We start from the raw sequence: 15167 nt of genomic DNA, 5'->3' as shown, positions 1-15167 counted from the left end.
AAAGAAATATGTTACACTTTTCTTCCCAGGCAATGCCACATTGTCCTATTAATTCATAAACAATGTTATAGTTTTTTTTTTAATTCATCTAAATTCCAGATTATTTTTATAACTTTTTTTAATTTATGTAAATTTCAAGTTATTCCTACTTTTGTTTTTAATTTATGTAAATTTCAAGTTATTCCTACATTTTTTTTTAATTTATGTAAATTTCAAGTTATTCCTACATTTTTTTTAATTCATGTAAATTTCAAGTTATTCCTACATTTTTTTTAATTCATGTAAATTTCAAGTTATTCCTACATTTTTTTTAATTCATGTAAATTTCAAGTTATTCCTACATTTTTTTTAATTCATGTAAATTTCAAGTTATTCCTACATTTTTTTAATTTATGTAAATTTCAAGTTATTCCTACATTTTTTTAATTTATGTAAATTTCAAGTTATTCCTACATTTTTTTTTAATTTATGTAAATTTCAAGTTATTCCTACATTTTTTTTAATTCATGTAAATTTCAAGTTATTCCTACATTTTTTTTAATTTATGTAAATTTCAAGTTATTCCTACATTTTTTTAAATTTATGTAAATTTCAAGTTATTCCTACATTTTTTTTAATTTATGTAAATTTCAAGTTATTCCTACATTTTTTTTAATTTATGTAAATTTCAAGTTATTCCTACATTTTTTTTAATTCATGTAAATTTCAAGTTATTCCTACATTTTTTTAATTCATGTAAATTTCAAGTTATTCCTACATTTTTTTTAATTTATGTAAATTTCAAGTTATTCCTACATTTTTGTTAATTTATGTAAATTTCAATTTATTCTTACATTTTTTTTAATTTATGTAAATTTCAAGTTATTCCTACATTTTTGTTAATTTATGTAAATTTCAATTTATTCCTACATTTTTTTTAATTTATGTAAATTTAAAGTTATTCCTACATTTTTTTTTTAATTTATGTAAATTTCAAGTTATTCCTACATTTTTGTTAATTTATGTAAATTTCAAGTTATTCCTACATTTTTTTTAATTTATGTAAATTTCAAGTTATTCCTACATTTTTTTTTTTTTAATTTATGTAAATTTCAAGTTATTCCTACATTTTTTTTAATTCATGTAAATTTCAAGTTATTCCTACATTTTTTTTAATTCATGTAAATTTCAAGTTATTCCTACATTTTTTTTAATTCATGTAAATTTCAAGTTATTCCTATATTTTTTTTAATTCATGTAAATTTCAAGTTATTCCTATATTTTTTTAATTCATGTAAATTTCAAGTTATTCCTACATTTTTTTTAATTTATGTAAATTTCAAGTTATTCCTATATTTTTTTAATTTATGTAAATTTCAAGTTATTCCTATATTTTTTTTAATTTATGTAAATTTCAAGTTATTCCTACATTTTTTTTAATTCATGTAAATTTCAAGTTATTCCTACATTTTTTTTTTAATTCATGTAAATTTCAAGTTATTCCTACATTTTTTTTTAATTCATGTAAATTTCAAGTTATTCCTACATTTTTTTTTTAATTCATGTAAATTTCAAGTTATTCCTACATTTTTTTTAATTCATGTAAATTTCAAGTTATTCCTACATTTTTTTTACTTCATGTAAATTTCAAGTTATTCCTACATTTTTGTTAATTTATGTAAATTTCAAGTTATTCCTACATTTTTTTTTAATTTATGTAAATTTCAAGTTATTCCTACATTTTTTTAATTCATGTAAATTTCAAGTTATTCCTACATTTTTTTAATTCATGTAAATTTCTAGTTATTCCTATATTTTTTTTAATTCATGTAAATTTCAAGTTATTCCTATATTTTTTTTAATTCATGTAAATTTCAAGTTATTCCTACATTTTTTTTAATTTATGTAAATTTCAAGTTATTCCTATATTTTTTTAATTCATGTAAATTTCAAGTTATTCCTATATTTTTTTTAATTTATGTAAATTTCAAGTTATTCCTACATTTTTTTTAATTCATGTAAATTTCAAGTTATTCCTACATTTTTTTTTAATTCATGTAAATTTCAAGTTATTCCTACATTTTTTTTAATTCATGTAAATTTCAAGTTATTCCTACATTTTTTTTTTAATTCATGTAAATTTCAAGTTATTCCTACATTTTTGTTAATTTATGTAAATTTCAAGTTATTCCTACATTTTTTTTAATTCATGTAAATTTCAAGTTATTCCTACATTTTTTTTAATTCATGTAAATTTCAAGTTATTCCTATATTTTTTTTAATTCATGTAAATTTCAAGTTATTCCTATATTTTTTTAATTCATGTAAATTTCAAGTTATTCCTACATTTTTTTTAATTTATGTAAATTTCAAGTTATTCCTATATTTTTTTAATTTATGTAAATTTCAAGTTATTCCTATATTTTTTTAATTTATGTAAATTTCAAGTTATTCCTACATTTTTTTTAATTCATGTAAATTTCAAGTTATTCCTACATTTTTTTTTTAATTCATGTAAATTTCAAGTTATTCCTACATTTTTTTTTAATTCATGTAAATTTCAAGTTATTCCTACATTTTTTTTTAATTCATGTAAATTTCAAGTTATTCCTACATTTTTTTTAATTCATGTAAATTTCAAGTTATTCCTACATTTTTTTTACTTCATGTAAATTTCAAGTTATTCCTACATTTTTGTTAATTTATGTAAATTTCAAGTTATTCCTACATTTTTTTTAATTTATGTAAATTTCAAGTTATTCCTACATTTTTTTAATTCATGTAAATTTCAAGTTATTCCTACATTTTTTTAATTCATGTAAATTTCAAGTTATTCCTATATTTTTTTTAATTCATGTAAATTTCAAGTTATTCCTATATTTTTTTTAATTCATGTAAATTTCAAGTTATTCCTACATTTTTTTTAATTTATGTAAATTTCAAGTTATTCCTATATTTTTTTAATTCATGTAAATTTCAAGTTATTCCTATATTTTTTTTAATTTATGTAAATTTCAAGTTATTCCTACATTTTTTTTAATTCATGTAAATTTCAAGTTATTCCTACATTTTTTTTTTAATTCATGTAAATTTCAAGTTATTCCTACATTTTTGTTAATTTATGTAAATTTCAAGTTATTCCTACATTTTTTTTAATTTATGTAAATTTCAAGTTATTCCTACATTTTTTTTTTTAATTTATGTAAATTTCAAGTTATTCCTACATTTTTTTTAATTCATGTAAATTTCAAGTTATTCCTACATTTTTTTAATTCATGTAAATTTCAAGTTATTCCTACATTTTTTTAATTCATGTAAATTTCAAGTTATTCCTACATTTTTTTTAATTCATGTAAATTTCAAGTTATTCCTACATTTTTTTAATTTATGTAAATTTCAAGTTATTCCTACATTTTTTTAATTTATGTAAATTTCAAGTTATTCCTACATTTTTTTTAAATTTATGTAAATTTCAAGTTATTCCTACATTTTTTTTAATTCATGTAAATTTCAAGTTATTCCTACATTTTTTTAATTTATGTAAATTTCAAGTTATTCCTACATTTTTTTTAATTTATGTAAATTTCAAGTTATTCCTACATTTTTTTTAATTTATGTAAATTTCAAGTTATTCCTACATTTTTTTTAATTTATGTAAATTTCAAGTTATTCCTACATTTTTTTTAATTCATGTAAATTTCAAGTTATTCCTACATTTTTTTAATTCATGTAAATTTCAAGTTATTCCTACATTTTTTTTAATTTATGTAAATTTCAAGTTATTCCTACATTTTTGTTAATTTATGTAAATTTCAATTTATTCTTACATTTTTTTTAATTTATGTAAATTTCAAGTTATTCCTACATTTTTGTTAATTTATGTAAATTTCAATTTATTCCTACATTTTTTTTAATTTATGTAAATTTAAAGTTATTCCTACATTTTTTTTTTAATTTATGTAAATTTCAAGTTATTCCTACATTTTTGTTAATTTATGTAAATTTCAAGTTATTCCTACATTTTTTTTAATTTATGTAAATTTCAAGTTATTCCTACATTTTTTTTTTTTTAATTTATGTAAATTTCAAGTTATTCCTACATTTTTTTTAATTCATGTAAATTTCAAGTTATTCCTACATTTTTTTTAATTCATGTAAATTTCAAGTTATTCCTACATTTTTTTTAATTCATGTAAATTTCAAGTTATTCCTATATTTTTTTTAATTCATGTAAATTTCAAGTTATTCCTATATTTTTTTTAATTCATGTAAATTTCAAGTTATTCCTACATTTTTTTAATTCATGTAAATTTCAAGTTATTCCTATATTTTTTTAATTCATGTAAATTTCAAGTTATTCCTATATTTTTTTTAATTTATGTAAATTTCAAGTTATTCCTACATTTTTTTTAATTCATGTAAATTTCAAGTTATTCCTACATTTTTTTTTTAATTCATGTAAATTTCAAGTTATTCCTACATTTTTTTTAATTCATGTAAATTTCAAGTTATTCCTACATTTTTTTTTTAATTCATGTAAATTTCAAGTTATTCCTACATTTTTTTTAATTCATGTAAATTTCAAGTTATTCCTACATTTTTTTTAATTTATGTAAATTTCAAGTTATTCCTACATTTTTTTTACTTCATGTAAATTTCAAGTTATTCCTACATTTTTTTAATTCATGTAAATTTCAAGTTATTCCTACATTTTTTTTAATTCATGTAAATTTCAAGTTATTCCTATATGTTTTTTTTATTTATCTAAGTTTCAAATTATTCCTATAACTTTTACAAATTTATGTAAATTTCATTTTTTTTTTTTTTAAATTTCAAGATGAAGAAGATAATGTTGAATATTTCCGATGCTGCGTTAAAATTTTGGCGCCATGTTTCAGGGAGGCCAAAAGAGAATTGGAAAACCTCGGCCGATTTCAGTTTGATGAAAGATATGCAGAGTTTTTAAAATGGACAGGAAGTGCTCAGGTAACTTCAACTTTTCATTTGCCGATAAACTCAAACATTAGGCCCTTTGGCTATGAACAAAGTGTAGTATCTGTTCTGATGCTACACTTAATCTGTTTTGTCTTTGGTCAGCGAAGGAGAAATTTTTCTAAACTGAGGAAACTTTTATTTTTTGATCCAATCCAGAATGCTCCTTTTTGGCTTGCCCCCATAAATTTGGGTGATTCTATTTACAGGGTAGAAAGATAAAATTTCGTCCTAAAGAAAAAACACTACAGCTTTATTTTAAAAGTTTTATTGAAAAAATCAATTCAGATAACTTGATTATTTAGTAGAACTGACATCTGTTCAATGTAGCCGCCTTCAGCCTCAATGACCATCTCGATACGGGTCCGGAACTGGGAGCATACTTTTTCCACAATCGCTGGCAGGAGCTCAGCTGATGTCAGCAATCAGGCTGGCTTTGGTGTTGTGGCAGGTCATGTTGGTGATGTTCTTGAAGTATAACCAAACGAAGTAGTCCAGCTGGTTATGGTCTGGGGAGGGGGGGGCAGTGAGAGAAGGGTACAAAGTCGTAGCACTCCTTCTGAAACCAAACCTGGGTCTCTTTGGACTTGTAGGTCGGTGCTGAGTCCTGCTGCCACACCCAGGATTTGCCAGCAGCCACCTGATTACACCAGAGGATCACCACACTCTTCAGCACATCCAGGTACACTTTGGTGTTGACTTTCAAGCCGACTTTGAAGATGTGAGGTGGCATATGATGTGGCCCTCACTTGAAACTACACCAAAGACCATAACCATGGCTGGAAACTTTGTTTTCATCACCCTGGCCACGTCCATGTTATTCGTGGCTATCCAGCGATGCATTTTGAGGGTGCTGGCAATGGTCCTGTTATCATAAATTGGATCAATAGAGAGCATGAGTTGTACAGCGGCGCATCTCTGATCTCGCTCATCGAACACTGTGTCACTTTCAGACATGATAGAAGACTCCTATTGCTCTTGGGATTTGTACACAACTGACCAACTAGTAGATAGTCTGCAACAAAAAAAGAAAACCGGTTTTAATCAAAAAGAAATGGAATCATGTCGTCTTTATAAAACAACTGAAGTTAAATTCTCCAGTGATATTTTTTCGTGCCAAAACACGTTTCTGCTGAATTAATTCTTTGCTTCAGAAAGTTTCTCTAATCAGATTCGTGTTGCGATTCTTTTTGCCTTTTTTTTTGCTATTTGAATTTTTTTATTTGACTTTCTTTTTTGGTCCCCTGACAAAAGGAGGGTGGACCTGTAAATTCACCCTTGTCTGTTCGTCCGTTCCAACTCATTTGATTCATTGGTCTAGTGGTCTCCATAAATACGCTGTTTTGATACTTCATTATAATACAGCTTCCTATTCCAGTATTTTCTTTTCAAGAACTGTGTAAGATTTGCGTTAAGCAAGCTGGTTTTCCAATCCGACAGCGTGTCGCCGTGAACGAGTGTAAACAAATAATGGCGATTCGCCTGTCCTTTTATAAGGGGGATAACTCCACTTATGCAAAGTCTGAGCGAAAGGGAGATAACTCCTTTCTGGCCTCTACAAACTGCAGACTCGTAGAACTCTCCTGCTGTTTTCCTTCTACCCATAGCCTTGGCCTTTTCAAGACTAAAGTCAATAAGAATTTCCTTTTTCTGCAATAATCTTTCATTCTTGTTAGCTCTTTCCATCAATTGTCTGGAGCTATTTCCATATAAGAAAATAATTTTTTTTTTTTTTTCAAAGGAATAACCACTTATCAAGGCCCAGAGGCCACTCGAGGATAAGGGTTAAAGAGTGTACAGTGGTCAAAAGGACAATATCATAGTAATTGTTAGAAGTGTAAATTTGGTAAAATTGGATTAATTAAGGGGAACGACACATCAAGAACTTGTTTACATTGGACTTGAAGACGGCCATATTGTAATCAGCTGGAAAGCAGGTAAACGGAAGAGAGTTCCACATGTGTGCAGTTCTAAGAAAGAAACTTTGTTCATGGAATCTACGTTTAGCTTTTGGCACAGATAAAAAGTGAGGGAAATGATTGATAGTGGTTTCAGCTAACTTTAAGCACTATCACATTTTTACTGAAAAAATTACCATAAAGGAAGAGAGAGTAGGCCGTTTTCCATTTTAAATTTTCCTTGTTTTTGTTATGCTGTCTCGTCTCTGCAGGGGTGGATAACCCTGGGTATGTTTCAAAATATCTCTTGACAAGGGAGATAATTTTAGGGTACAAAAGAGTTTTCTCCCTTTAAATACAGAAATGTTTCAAGAGTATTTTTAGATGGCTTGTACATCCACCTAATGAACTAGAATATTTTAGAACTCGTCATGGCCGTCCGGTCTTGAAAGACAATGGATACCCCCTGTAGAAGTACCTGTGTGCGTAATTGTGGAGCAAGAATTACGTAATTCCAACCTCACCTTTTCTGAATTGATATTGCTTGGTTCCAGTGGCAAGAAATAGAAATTCTGTCGAACTCGGGAATTTGGACGGAATTTTGAGCGGAATCCTTTATTTACTTCACGGGGGTAGCATGTTCTTGTTCCATCAGCCATGACTAGATAGAGGTCCTAGGAAACCCTCACTTGAAACCACCAGACTAGAACAACTGGAAACAATGCTGAGATAAGGGAAGATCACATTTTTTTTTTTTTTTTAATTACATTTTTACCTCAGACAAGGCACATTGCCACTTAGGTGTAGGGGGCTACTATCAGGGGCAACAACTACTGGGGTACTATGTAGGGATTTGGGCAGCAAGATGTCGGTTCACGTTATACTTGAACTTCTGCATGGCAGTACAGTTGGGGAAGCAGGGACCTGGAATGGAATTCCAAAGTCTAGCGGTTCTGGGGAAGAAACTACTGAAGTAGAAAGATCTCTTACATCTAGGGATCTCTACTGTGTGGGGGTGGGATTTTGCTGCCTGTCGGGTTTTTCGTGGTATTCCCAATCAAGTAATGTCAACTCAGAAGAGGTACGATTGAAGATTGCACATCCTTTGCTTCACAGGAGGTATCCATTGTCTCTTAACACTGAACAGAGGTTAGGAATGTGAAGGGAAAGGTTAGCATTGCTTAGCGGCTAATCAAGCTTTCTATCCACAGCTAATTTTTATGATTATTTTGATAGTTTAGTCTGCTTGATATGCCAGTTTTACTACATGGAGTGATATCTTAACTTTTACTTTGTTGAACTTTTGAGATGAGGATTGATTATGCATATTATTTGGATCCTTCAAATTACTGACCTCATCTTTTTTTTTTTTTTTTTTTTTTTTTTTTACAAAGGGGTCACCACTTATCAAGGCCCGGAGGCCGACTCGAAGATAAGGGTTAATGAGTGCACAGTGGTCAAGGGGAACATGTTGTAGTCATCGTTAGTAGCGGAAATTTGGTAAATTGGATTACTTAAGGGGGTGGCCCATTAAGAATTTGTTCATGTTGGACTTGAAGACAACCATATTGTAGTCAGTTGGAAAGCAGGAAAGCAGAACAGGCCACTCGAGGATAAGGATTAATTAATGTAAGATGGTAGTATAGTAATCATTAATGGTGTAAACTGGGTAGAATTTAATCATTTATGGCGACGGCTCAACAAGAACTTGTTTACATTGGACTTGAAGGCTACTCTGTTGTATTCAATCGAGAAGCAGGTCAGCAGAACAGTGTTCCACTGGCATGCAGTACTGGGAAAGAAACTTTGTTCATGAAATCTGCGTTCGGATTTAAGCACAAATAGAGAGTGGGGAAATCATATATAGTAGTTGTAGCTAGTCGAGTGCTTTTTGTGAAAGTTTGGTAAGGGAGGAACCATAGATCGGAGGTCAGTCGAGCACTTGCCATGAAAATAACCATAGACCATAAGGAGGCTCACAACGTCTCTTCTGTTGAGAAAGAGGTTGCAGGGAAGAGAAAATTGTTTAAAATTCTTGTTTATGGAATCTGTGTATAGATTTGGGCACATATTAAGTGAGGAAATCGTATATAGTGGTTGCAGCTAGTCGAGTGTTTTTTTTTTTTGTGTGAAAGTTTGCTCAGGGGGGCCTACAGATTGGAGGGCAGGCGAACACTTGCCATGAAAATAATGATCAACTATAAGGAGGCTTGAAACATCTCTTCTGTATTAAAAGAGGTTGCAGGGAAGTGAAAATTGTTTAAAATTCTTGTTTATGGAATCTGTGTATAGATTTAGGCACATACAGAGAGTTGGGGAAATCGTATATAGTGGTTGTAGCTAGTCGGGTGTTTTTTTTTTTAAAGTTTAGTAAGAGGGTGGGGGGACCATAGATTGGAGGTCAGTCGAGCACTTGCCATGAAAATAACGACAAACCATAAGGAGGCTCGCAACGTCTCTTCTGTAGAGAAAGAGGTTGCAGGGAAGAGAAAATTGTTTAAAATTCTTGTTAAAATATTTCTTTTTACAGATATTCTCCGAGGCTTTCGAGATTCTCCGTGGAGAAGGAAACCAAGTCAAAGATTTGCTCTCGCTACTTATAATCACTTCCCAGCTGGAACGGTCACTTGGAAATGTAAGTAAAACAATCATAGATTTTTGTTCATAGAAATGTTACGTCATGTTTATATATATATACTAGCAGAAGTACCTGATTTATAGATCACCTTCTCAGCTGTAGTGTGAAAAAAAAATTTTTTTTTCAATTTTCATTCAGTAAAACAAAAGTTATGATGAATTTACTGGTGTTCAAAATCATAATATGTAAGGAGGTAAGTGACGTTTTTTATGACTGGTTTCCATAGCAACCACGTCGTTCATCGACTACTGACTACTATTGCTACTAATTCACTGCTGTCACAAAAAAAAGAAGTAGCAAGTGAAACAGAGAATGAAAGGGAGATAATTGGGGGGGATTTTATTGAAAGCAGACGAGTACCATACATTGTTATTACATATGTATTTATGGGGGGCAAAAAAATAAAACTGAAATTAAAGAACAAGTGAATTTTTTTTTCAATTTTCGTTCAGTAAAACAAAAGTTATGATGAATTTACTGGTGTTCAAAAACGTTAAAAAAAAAACGTAGGGAGGTGAGTGACGTTTTTTTATGACTGCTTTCCATAGCAACCACATCGCTTCACTTGCGAAAAAAGAAGTAACAAGTGAAACAGAGAGAATGAAAGGGAGATAATTTGGGGGATTTCATTGAAAGCAGACGAGTGCCGTACATTGTTATTACATATGTTTATGGGGGCAAAAAAATCAGACTGAATTAAACAAAGAACATTGATTATATAATGTTATAAATTGAATTTTTAAAAATTCTTAATGCTGCAATATTTTAAATTATAAATTTATTATGTTTTAAACTAGAATATCTTGTCCTTTCCTTTTGCAGTTTTAACAACTAGTCCTTTACTTTTCCATGTTTAAGCTTAACCATATTACTTTTCATGCTCACATTTTTCTATTGTAATTCATGATTTTTCCAGTCTTCCAATAAATACACTTGTTCTTTGTCTAATTTCAGTTTTATTTTTTTGCCCCCATAAACACATATGTAATAACAATGTACGGCACTCGTCTGCTTTCAATAAAATACCTCCAATTATCTCCCTTTCATGCTTTTATTCTTGCACGAGTTACTTCTCTTTTCACAACAGTTGCTATGGAAACCAGTTATAAAAAGCGTTGCTCATGGCCTTACATATTTTTATGATTTTGAACACCAGAAAATTCATCATAACTTTTGTTTTACTGAACGAAAATTGAAAATTTTTTTCTCACAATATAGATGAGAAGGTGATCTATAAACTGTAATAATTGTTTTGTTTAAAATTTGGTGGAAAAATGAGTGAGCAGTGAAGCTTTAAAGCAGTTCTAAATGACTAAAACTGACACTTAACTATATATTCAAACACTGCCGTGTTTGAATGATTATTTGGTTGCAAAGTCAGACAGAACTAATCCATAAAGTTTTCCACCCATTTTTGAATGACAACCACTTATTTTCTACTTATCTCTAAACTTATATATTGATAACTGTAAAAAATTGTTTAAAAATTTTTTTTATTCATTTTAAAGCATTTTGAAAACATTCTTTATTGGCTAGTTAAAGAAAAGCAACTTTTTATTGGCAGCCATTTTAGAAGCTAACCGCTTCAATATGACGGGAAGAAGACACGATACTAATGTATTGTGGGTTTTTCTTCATTATTGTTGTGAAATTCGAAAAATGAAATATTGAATTTCAAATAAAACTAATATCTACTTACCTGACTTGTTGCAATAATGAACATATCCAAAAATTATGAAAATCGTTAAGGTAAAAGCTTAATTATTAATGAAAGGAGTTTTCGAAAATAATTAGCCAAAATTAAATTTTGCTAAATTGGCCAAAAATTTTCAGTTTGCAGAAAAGTATTACCTCCCTTTTGTTAAAATTAGAACTCTCCAGTTTCTCTTTTTTTATTATTCCAAAACTCAATTTCCGCTAAATATCGTCGAACACTATTTTCGTAGATAATTATTTTCTACCTTATCGTTTTTCATAATTTTGGGATATGTTAATCACTGTGACATGATAATTAAGTAGATACCATTGGTTTCACTTGAAATTCAATATTTCGATTTTTTGAATTTCACTACAATAACAAAGAAAAACCCAAAATAATTCAGTATCATATCTTCTTCCAGTCATATTGCATTTTCCAATTGTTACAAAATCATACAGTGATTAATAAAGAGTTTTTTTTTAAACAGTTATTGTTGTGTATTTGTATGAAAATATAATTAACTCTTCTTTTTATACATTCTATAATTTTTTATATATTCAATGATTTTTTTTATAATATTTAATGATTTTTTTCATGCATTCAATGATTTTTTTTTTCATACATTCAATGACCTTTTTCATACATTCAATGACCTTTTTCATACATTCAATGACCTTTTTCATACATTCAATGACTTTTTTATACATTCAATGATTTTTTTATAAATTTAATGATTTTTATACATTCAATGATTTTCATACATTCATTAATTTTTTTATATATTCAAAGATTTTTTCATACATTCAATGATTTTTTCATACATTCAATGACTTTTTCATACATTCAATTATTTGTTTGTAGGTCTATTTTATACATGCAATGATTCCTATTCATACATTCAATGATTTTTTTTATAGGTTTATTTACTGAAACAACCTCAGTGTCCTTCAATGCTTAAGACTTTGCTGCTCACGGAAGAATTGAAAGAAATCTTTGGAAAAACAGTGGTAGGTGGATTAAATATTAGGAATACTATTATTAACTAGTAAAGCGTTACCACTATTGACTATCATGCATGTATATGATATATGGAAGTGAAACCTGACCTGCAGGGGTTGAAGACATGTGTTGCATGGTGAGAAATGATATGAGAATGATACCATAGATGTGTAATGTGAATGCAAAAGGCAAGCTTAGTCCTGATAACTTCAGAGGAAGATTAAATCTGGATACTATAGGGAGATGTGTGCAGAACAGGAGACTCCTATGGTATGGCCACATTGAAAGAATTAATTAGGATTAGTAGATGTAGAACAGTTGAGGTAGCAGTGTCAGTTCATAGGGAAACGCCAGAAAAGCATGGGAGGAATTTATAAGGATGGACTTGAAAGAAAGAGGGGATAAATAAAGACCTGGTCAGAGATAGATGAGTTTGGAAGCCAATTATTTAAAGTCGTTCAACACATACTAGTTGAGGAAACATATGCAGTAGACCAAGGAAAACAAGGAAGAAAGTGATAAGGAGAAAGAGGGACAAATAAAGACCTTGCCAGAGATAGCTGATATCCTAGATATGGGAAGGAGTGATGATTTGATCAATGAGTGCGGCTTCTGTTCACAGTGGGAAATTTGGGACGAAGTGATTTCCAAAGTTCAAGGCAGGGTTCAAAGCAAACAGTTCTAGCTAATCAGTTGCCATGCAATCGACATCATGGTAAGTGGATAGCAATAATGGATAGAATAATGTCCATTAGTCACCAAAATTTTATAGATTTTCCAGAAATCGTGAGTTCTTAATTTTTGTGACTCAGTATGTTTTCATGAGAAGACCTTCATGCCAGACCTTGTCAGGGGCTTTAGATATATGAAGCACTACTGCCCTAGTTTCATCTGCCTTGTCCAGTTCTTGAGTTGGAAACCATGTTTAGTTTCAGAACAGTTTCTGCTAGTTAGCTGTTCTATACAAGTCTTGGAGATGACTGGTTCGCAGTAGACAGTTCTTGAGTTGGAAGCCATGTTTAGTTTCGGAACAGTTTCCGATGGTTAGTTGTTCTATAAAAGTCCTGGAGATGACGAGTTCTCAGTAGACGGCTGTTCTGTACAGGTTCTGGATTTTATAATTTTGTAGCCAAAGAGCAAACGATTCTTCCTCCCGTGTTGACACGAAGAAAAACACATGCGAGATTGCTAAAGAAAAAGTTTAATTTTTATGGAGCAATTCTGGTTTATGATTGGTTGGTAGCAGAACGTGAATTAATTTGATTGGTCAGTTCCTAGCAGCAGCGCTTATAAATAGAATCTCCCAACTGTGAGGGACCATACCCCATTATGAGACAAAAATATTGCAACAGTGATTTTTTTTTTTTTTTTTCCAGAAAATGATTAAAAGTAGTAGATATCTCACTCCTGATGCAATTCTCTACCTATATAAAAGCCAGGTACAGCCAACGATGGAGTACTGTTACCACATCTGGGCAGTAGCTGCTAGAAGCAGCTTATCCTGTCTTGACAGAATTCAAAATAGACTTCATAGCCTAGTGAGGGATGCCCTTTTCTCTTCTCTGCAACCTCTTTCCCACATGAGATATGTTGCAATATGTTGGTAGCAGAACGTCAATTAATTTGATTGGTCAGTTCCTAGCAGCAGTGTTTATAAATAGAATCTCCCAACTGTGAGGGGCCATACACCCATGAATAGTGAAAAATATTATAACATCTTGCAAAATCAAAAGAGAATCCGATCCTTTTCTGACCTCCAACATTCTCAGGCCAAAGGAGTTGTTTAGCTTATATTTCTCACAGCTTTTAAGCTGATGTCGAGACGGGAGAGGAATGGTAATAAATGCTTTTGTTAAAAAGAAAAAAATGCCGACCTGGATTTTGATTTCTTTCTTTCCTTTGCTTGTAACTGCAGCAGCAGTTATAAGCTAGAAGCAAAACGTCACAAGGTCTTGTCTTCAGTTGAAAGCCATGTTTAGTTTCAGAACAGTTTCCGATGGTTAGTTATTCTATACAAGTCCTGGAGGTGACTGGTTCTCAGTAGACAGTTGTTCTGTACAGGTTCCTGGCTTTATAATTTTGTAGCCAAAGAGCAAACGATTCTTCCTCCCGTATTGATACGAAGAAAAACACATGCGAGGTTGCTAAAGAAAAAGGTTTCATTTTTATGGAGCAATTCTGGTTTCTGATTGGTTGGTAGCAGAACGTGAATTAATTTGATTCGTCAGTTCCTAGCAGCAGTGTTTATAAATAGAATCTCCCAACTGTGTGGGACCATACCCCATTAGTCAAAAATATTGTCCAGTGTATGGTATATGTGTTCAGAGATAATTGTCAGAATATCCACAGTAGAACATGCTTACTTAAATCCATACTGATGGCCAGAAAGAAGTTTAGCATTTATGAAGTGCCATATGTTATCCTACATTTGAGTGAATGTTAAGCTTCGTTTTTTTTTTTTTGGTTTTTTTTTTTTTAAATATCTTTTAAGCCTTAAAACTATAGACTGGAGATCATTTTCTAAGGACTCAGCCTTCGGCTTCATTTTTGTCCTCATATCATGAATAGCGCGTGGTGTGCTATTAGCCCTTGCAATCATTGAATGAAAAGGGTTTTTTTATAATTATAGGGTGGAACAATAAAATTGTCGCCCTAGAAAAGATGACATGATTCCATTTCCGCTTGATGAAAACCGTTTTTATGTTTTCGTTGCAGACCATCTACTAGTTAGCCAGTTGTTTACAAATTCCGAAAGCGATAAGAGCCATCTATCGTGTCTGAACGTGACACAATGTTCAATGAGCGAGATAGGATAGGAGATATGTCATTGCACAATTCATACTCTCTACCAATCCAAGTTATGACAACAGGACCATTGCCAGCACCCTCAAAATGTATTGCTGGATTGCCACGAATAACAGGGATATACCCAGGGTGATGAAAACAAAGTTTCCGGTCATGG

At 30.2% G+C, this 15167-nt stretch overlaps 1 protein-coding gene across 6 annotated transcripts in view; it reads left to right on the top strand.

Moving 5' to 3' along the window:
• The window catches only part of LOC145260655 (endoplasmic reticulum membrane-associated RNA degradation protein-like), a 90792-nt gene that overhangs the window by 11898 nt on the left and 63727 nt on the right, over nucleotides 1-15167 (top strand). For 5 of the 6 annotated variants that reach the window (XM_080118993.1, XM_080118997.1, XM_080118994.1 and 2 more), the window contains 3 exons: nucleotides 4817-4965; nucleotides 9400-9504; nucleotides 12124-12213. In XM_080118993.1, the coding sequence (XP_079975119.1) occupies nucleotides 4817-4965; nucleotides 9400-9504; nucleotides 12124-12213 (344 nt within the window). The remainder of the gene's footprint in view (nucleotides 1-4816; nucleotides 4966-9399; nucleotides 9505-12123; nucleotides 12214-15167) is intronic. The other variant, XM_080118995.1, reaches the window with a different exon arrangement.

The sequence above is a fragment of the Euprymna scolopes genome, chromosome 36 (assembly GCF_053919585.1).
Source record: "Euprymna scolopes isolate OS-2025 chromosome 36, ASM5391958v1, whole genome shotgun sequence".
NCBI classification, from domain to species: Eukaryota; Metazoa; Mollusca; class Cephalopoda; order Sepiida; family Sepiolidae; genus Euprymna; species Euprymna scolopes.
The sequence above is the reverse complement of the archived record's forward strand: the minus strand, read 5'-3'. Positions and strand labels throughout refer to the sequence as shown.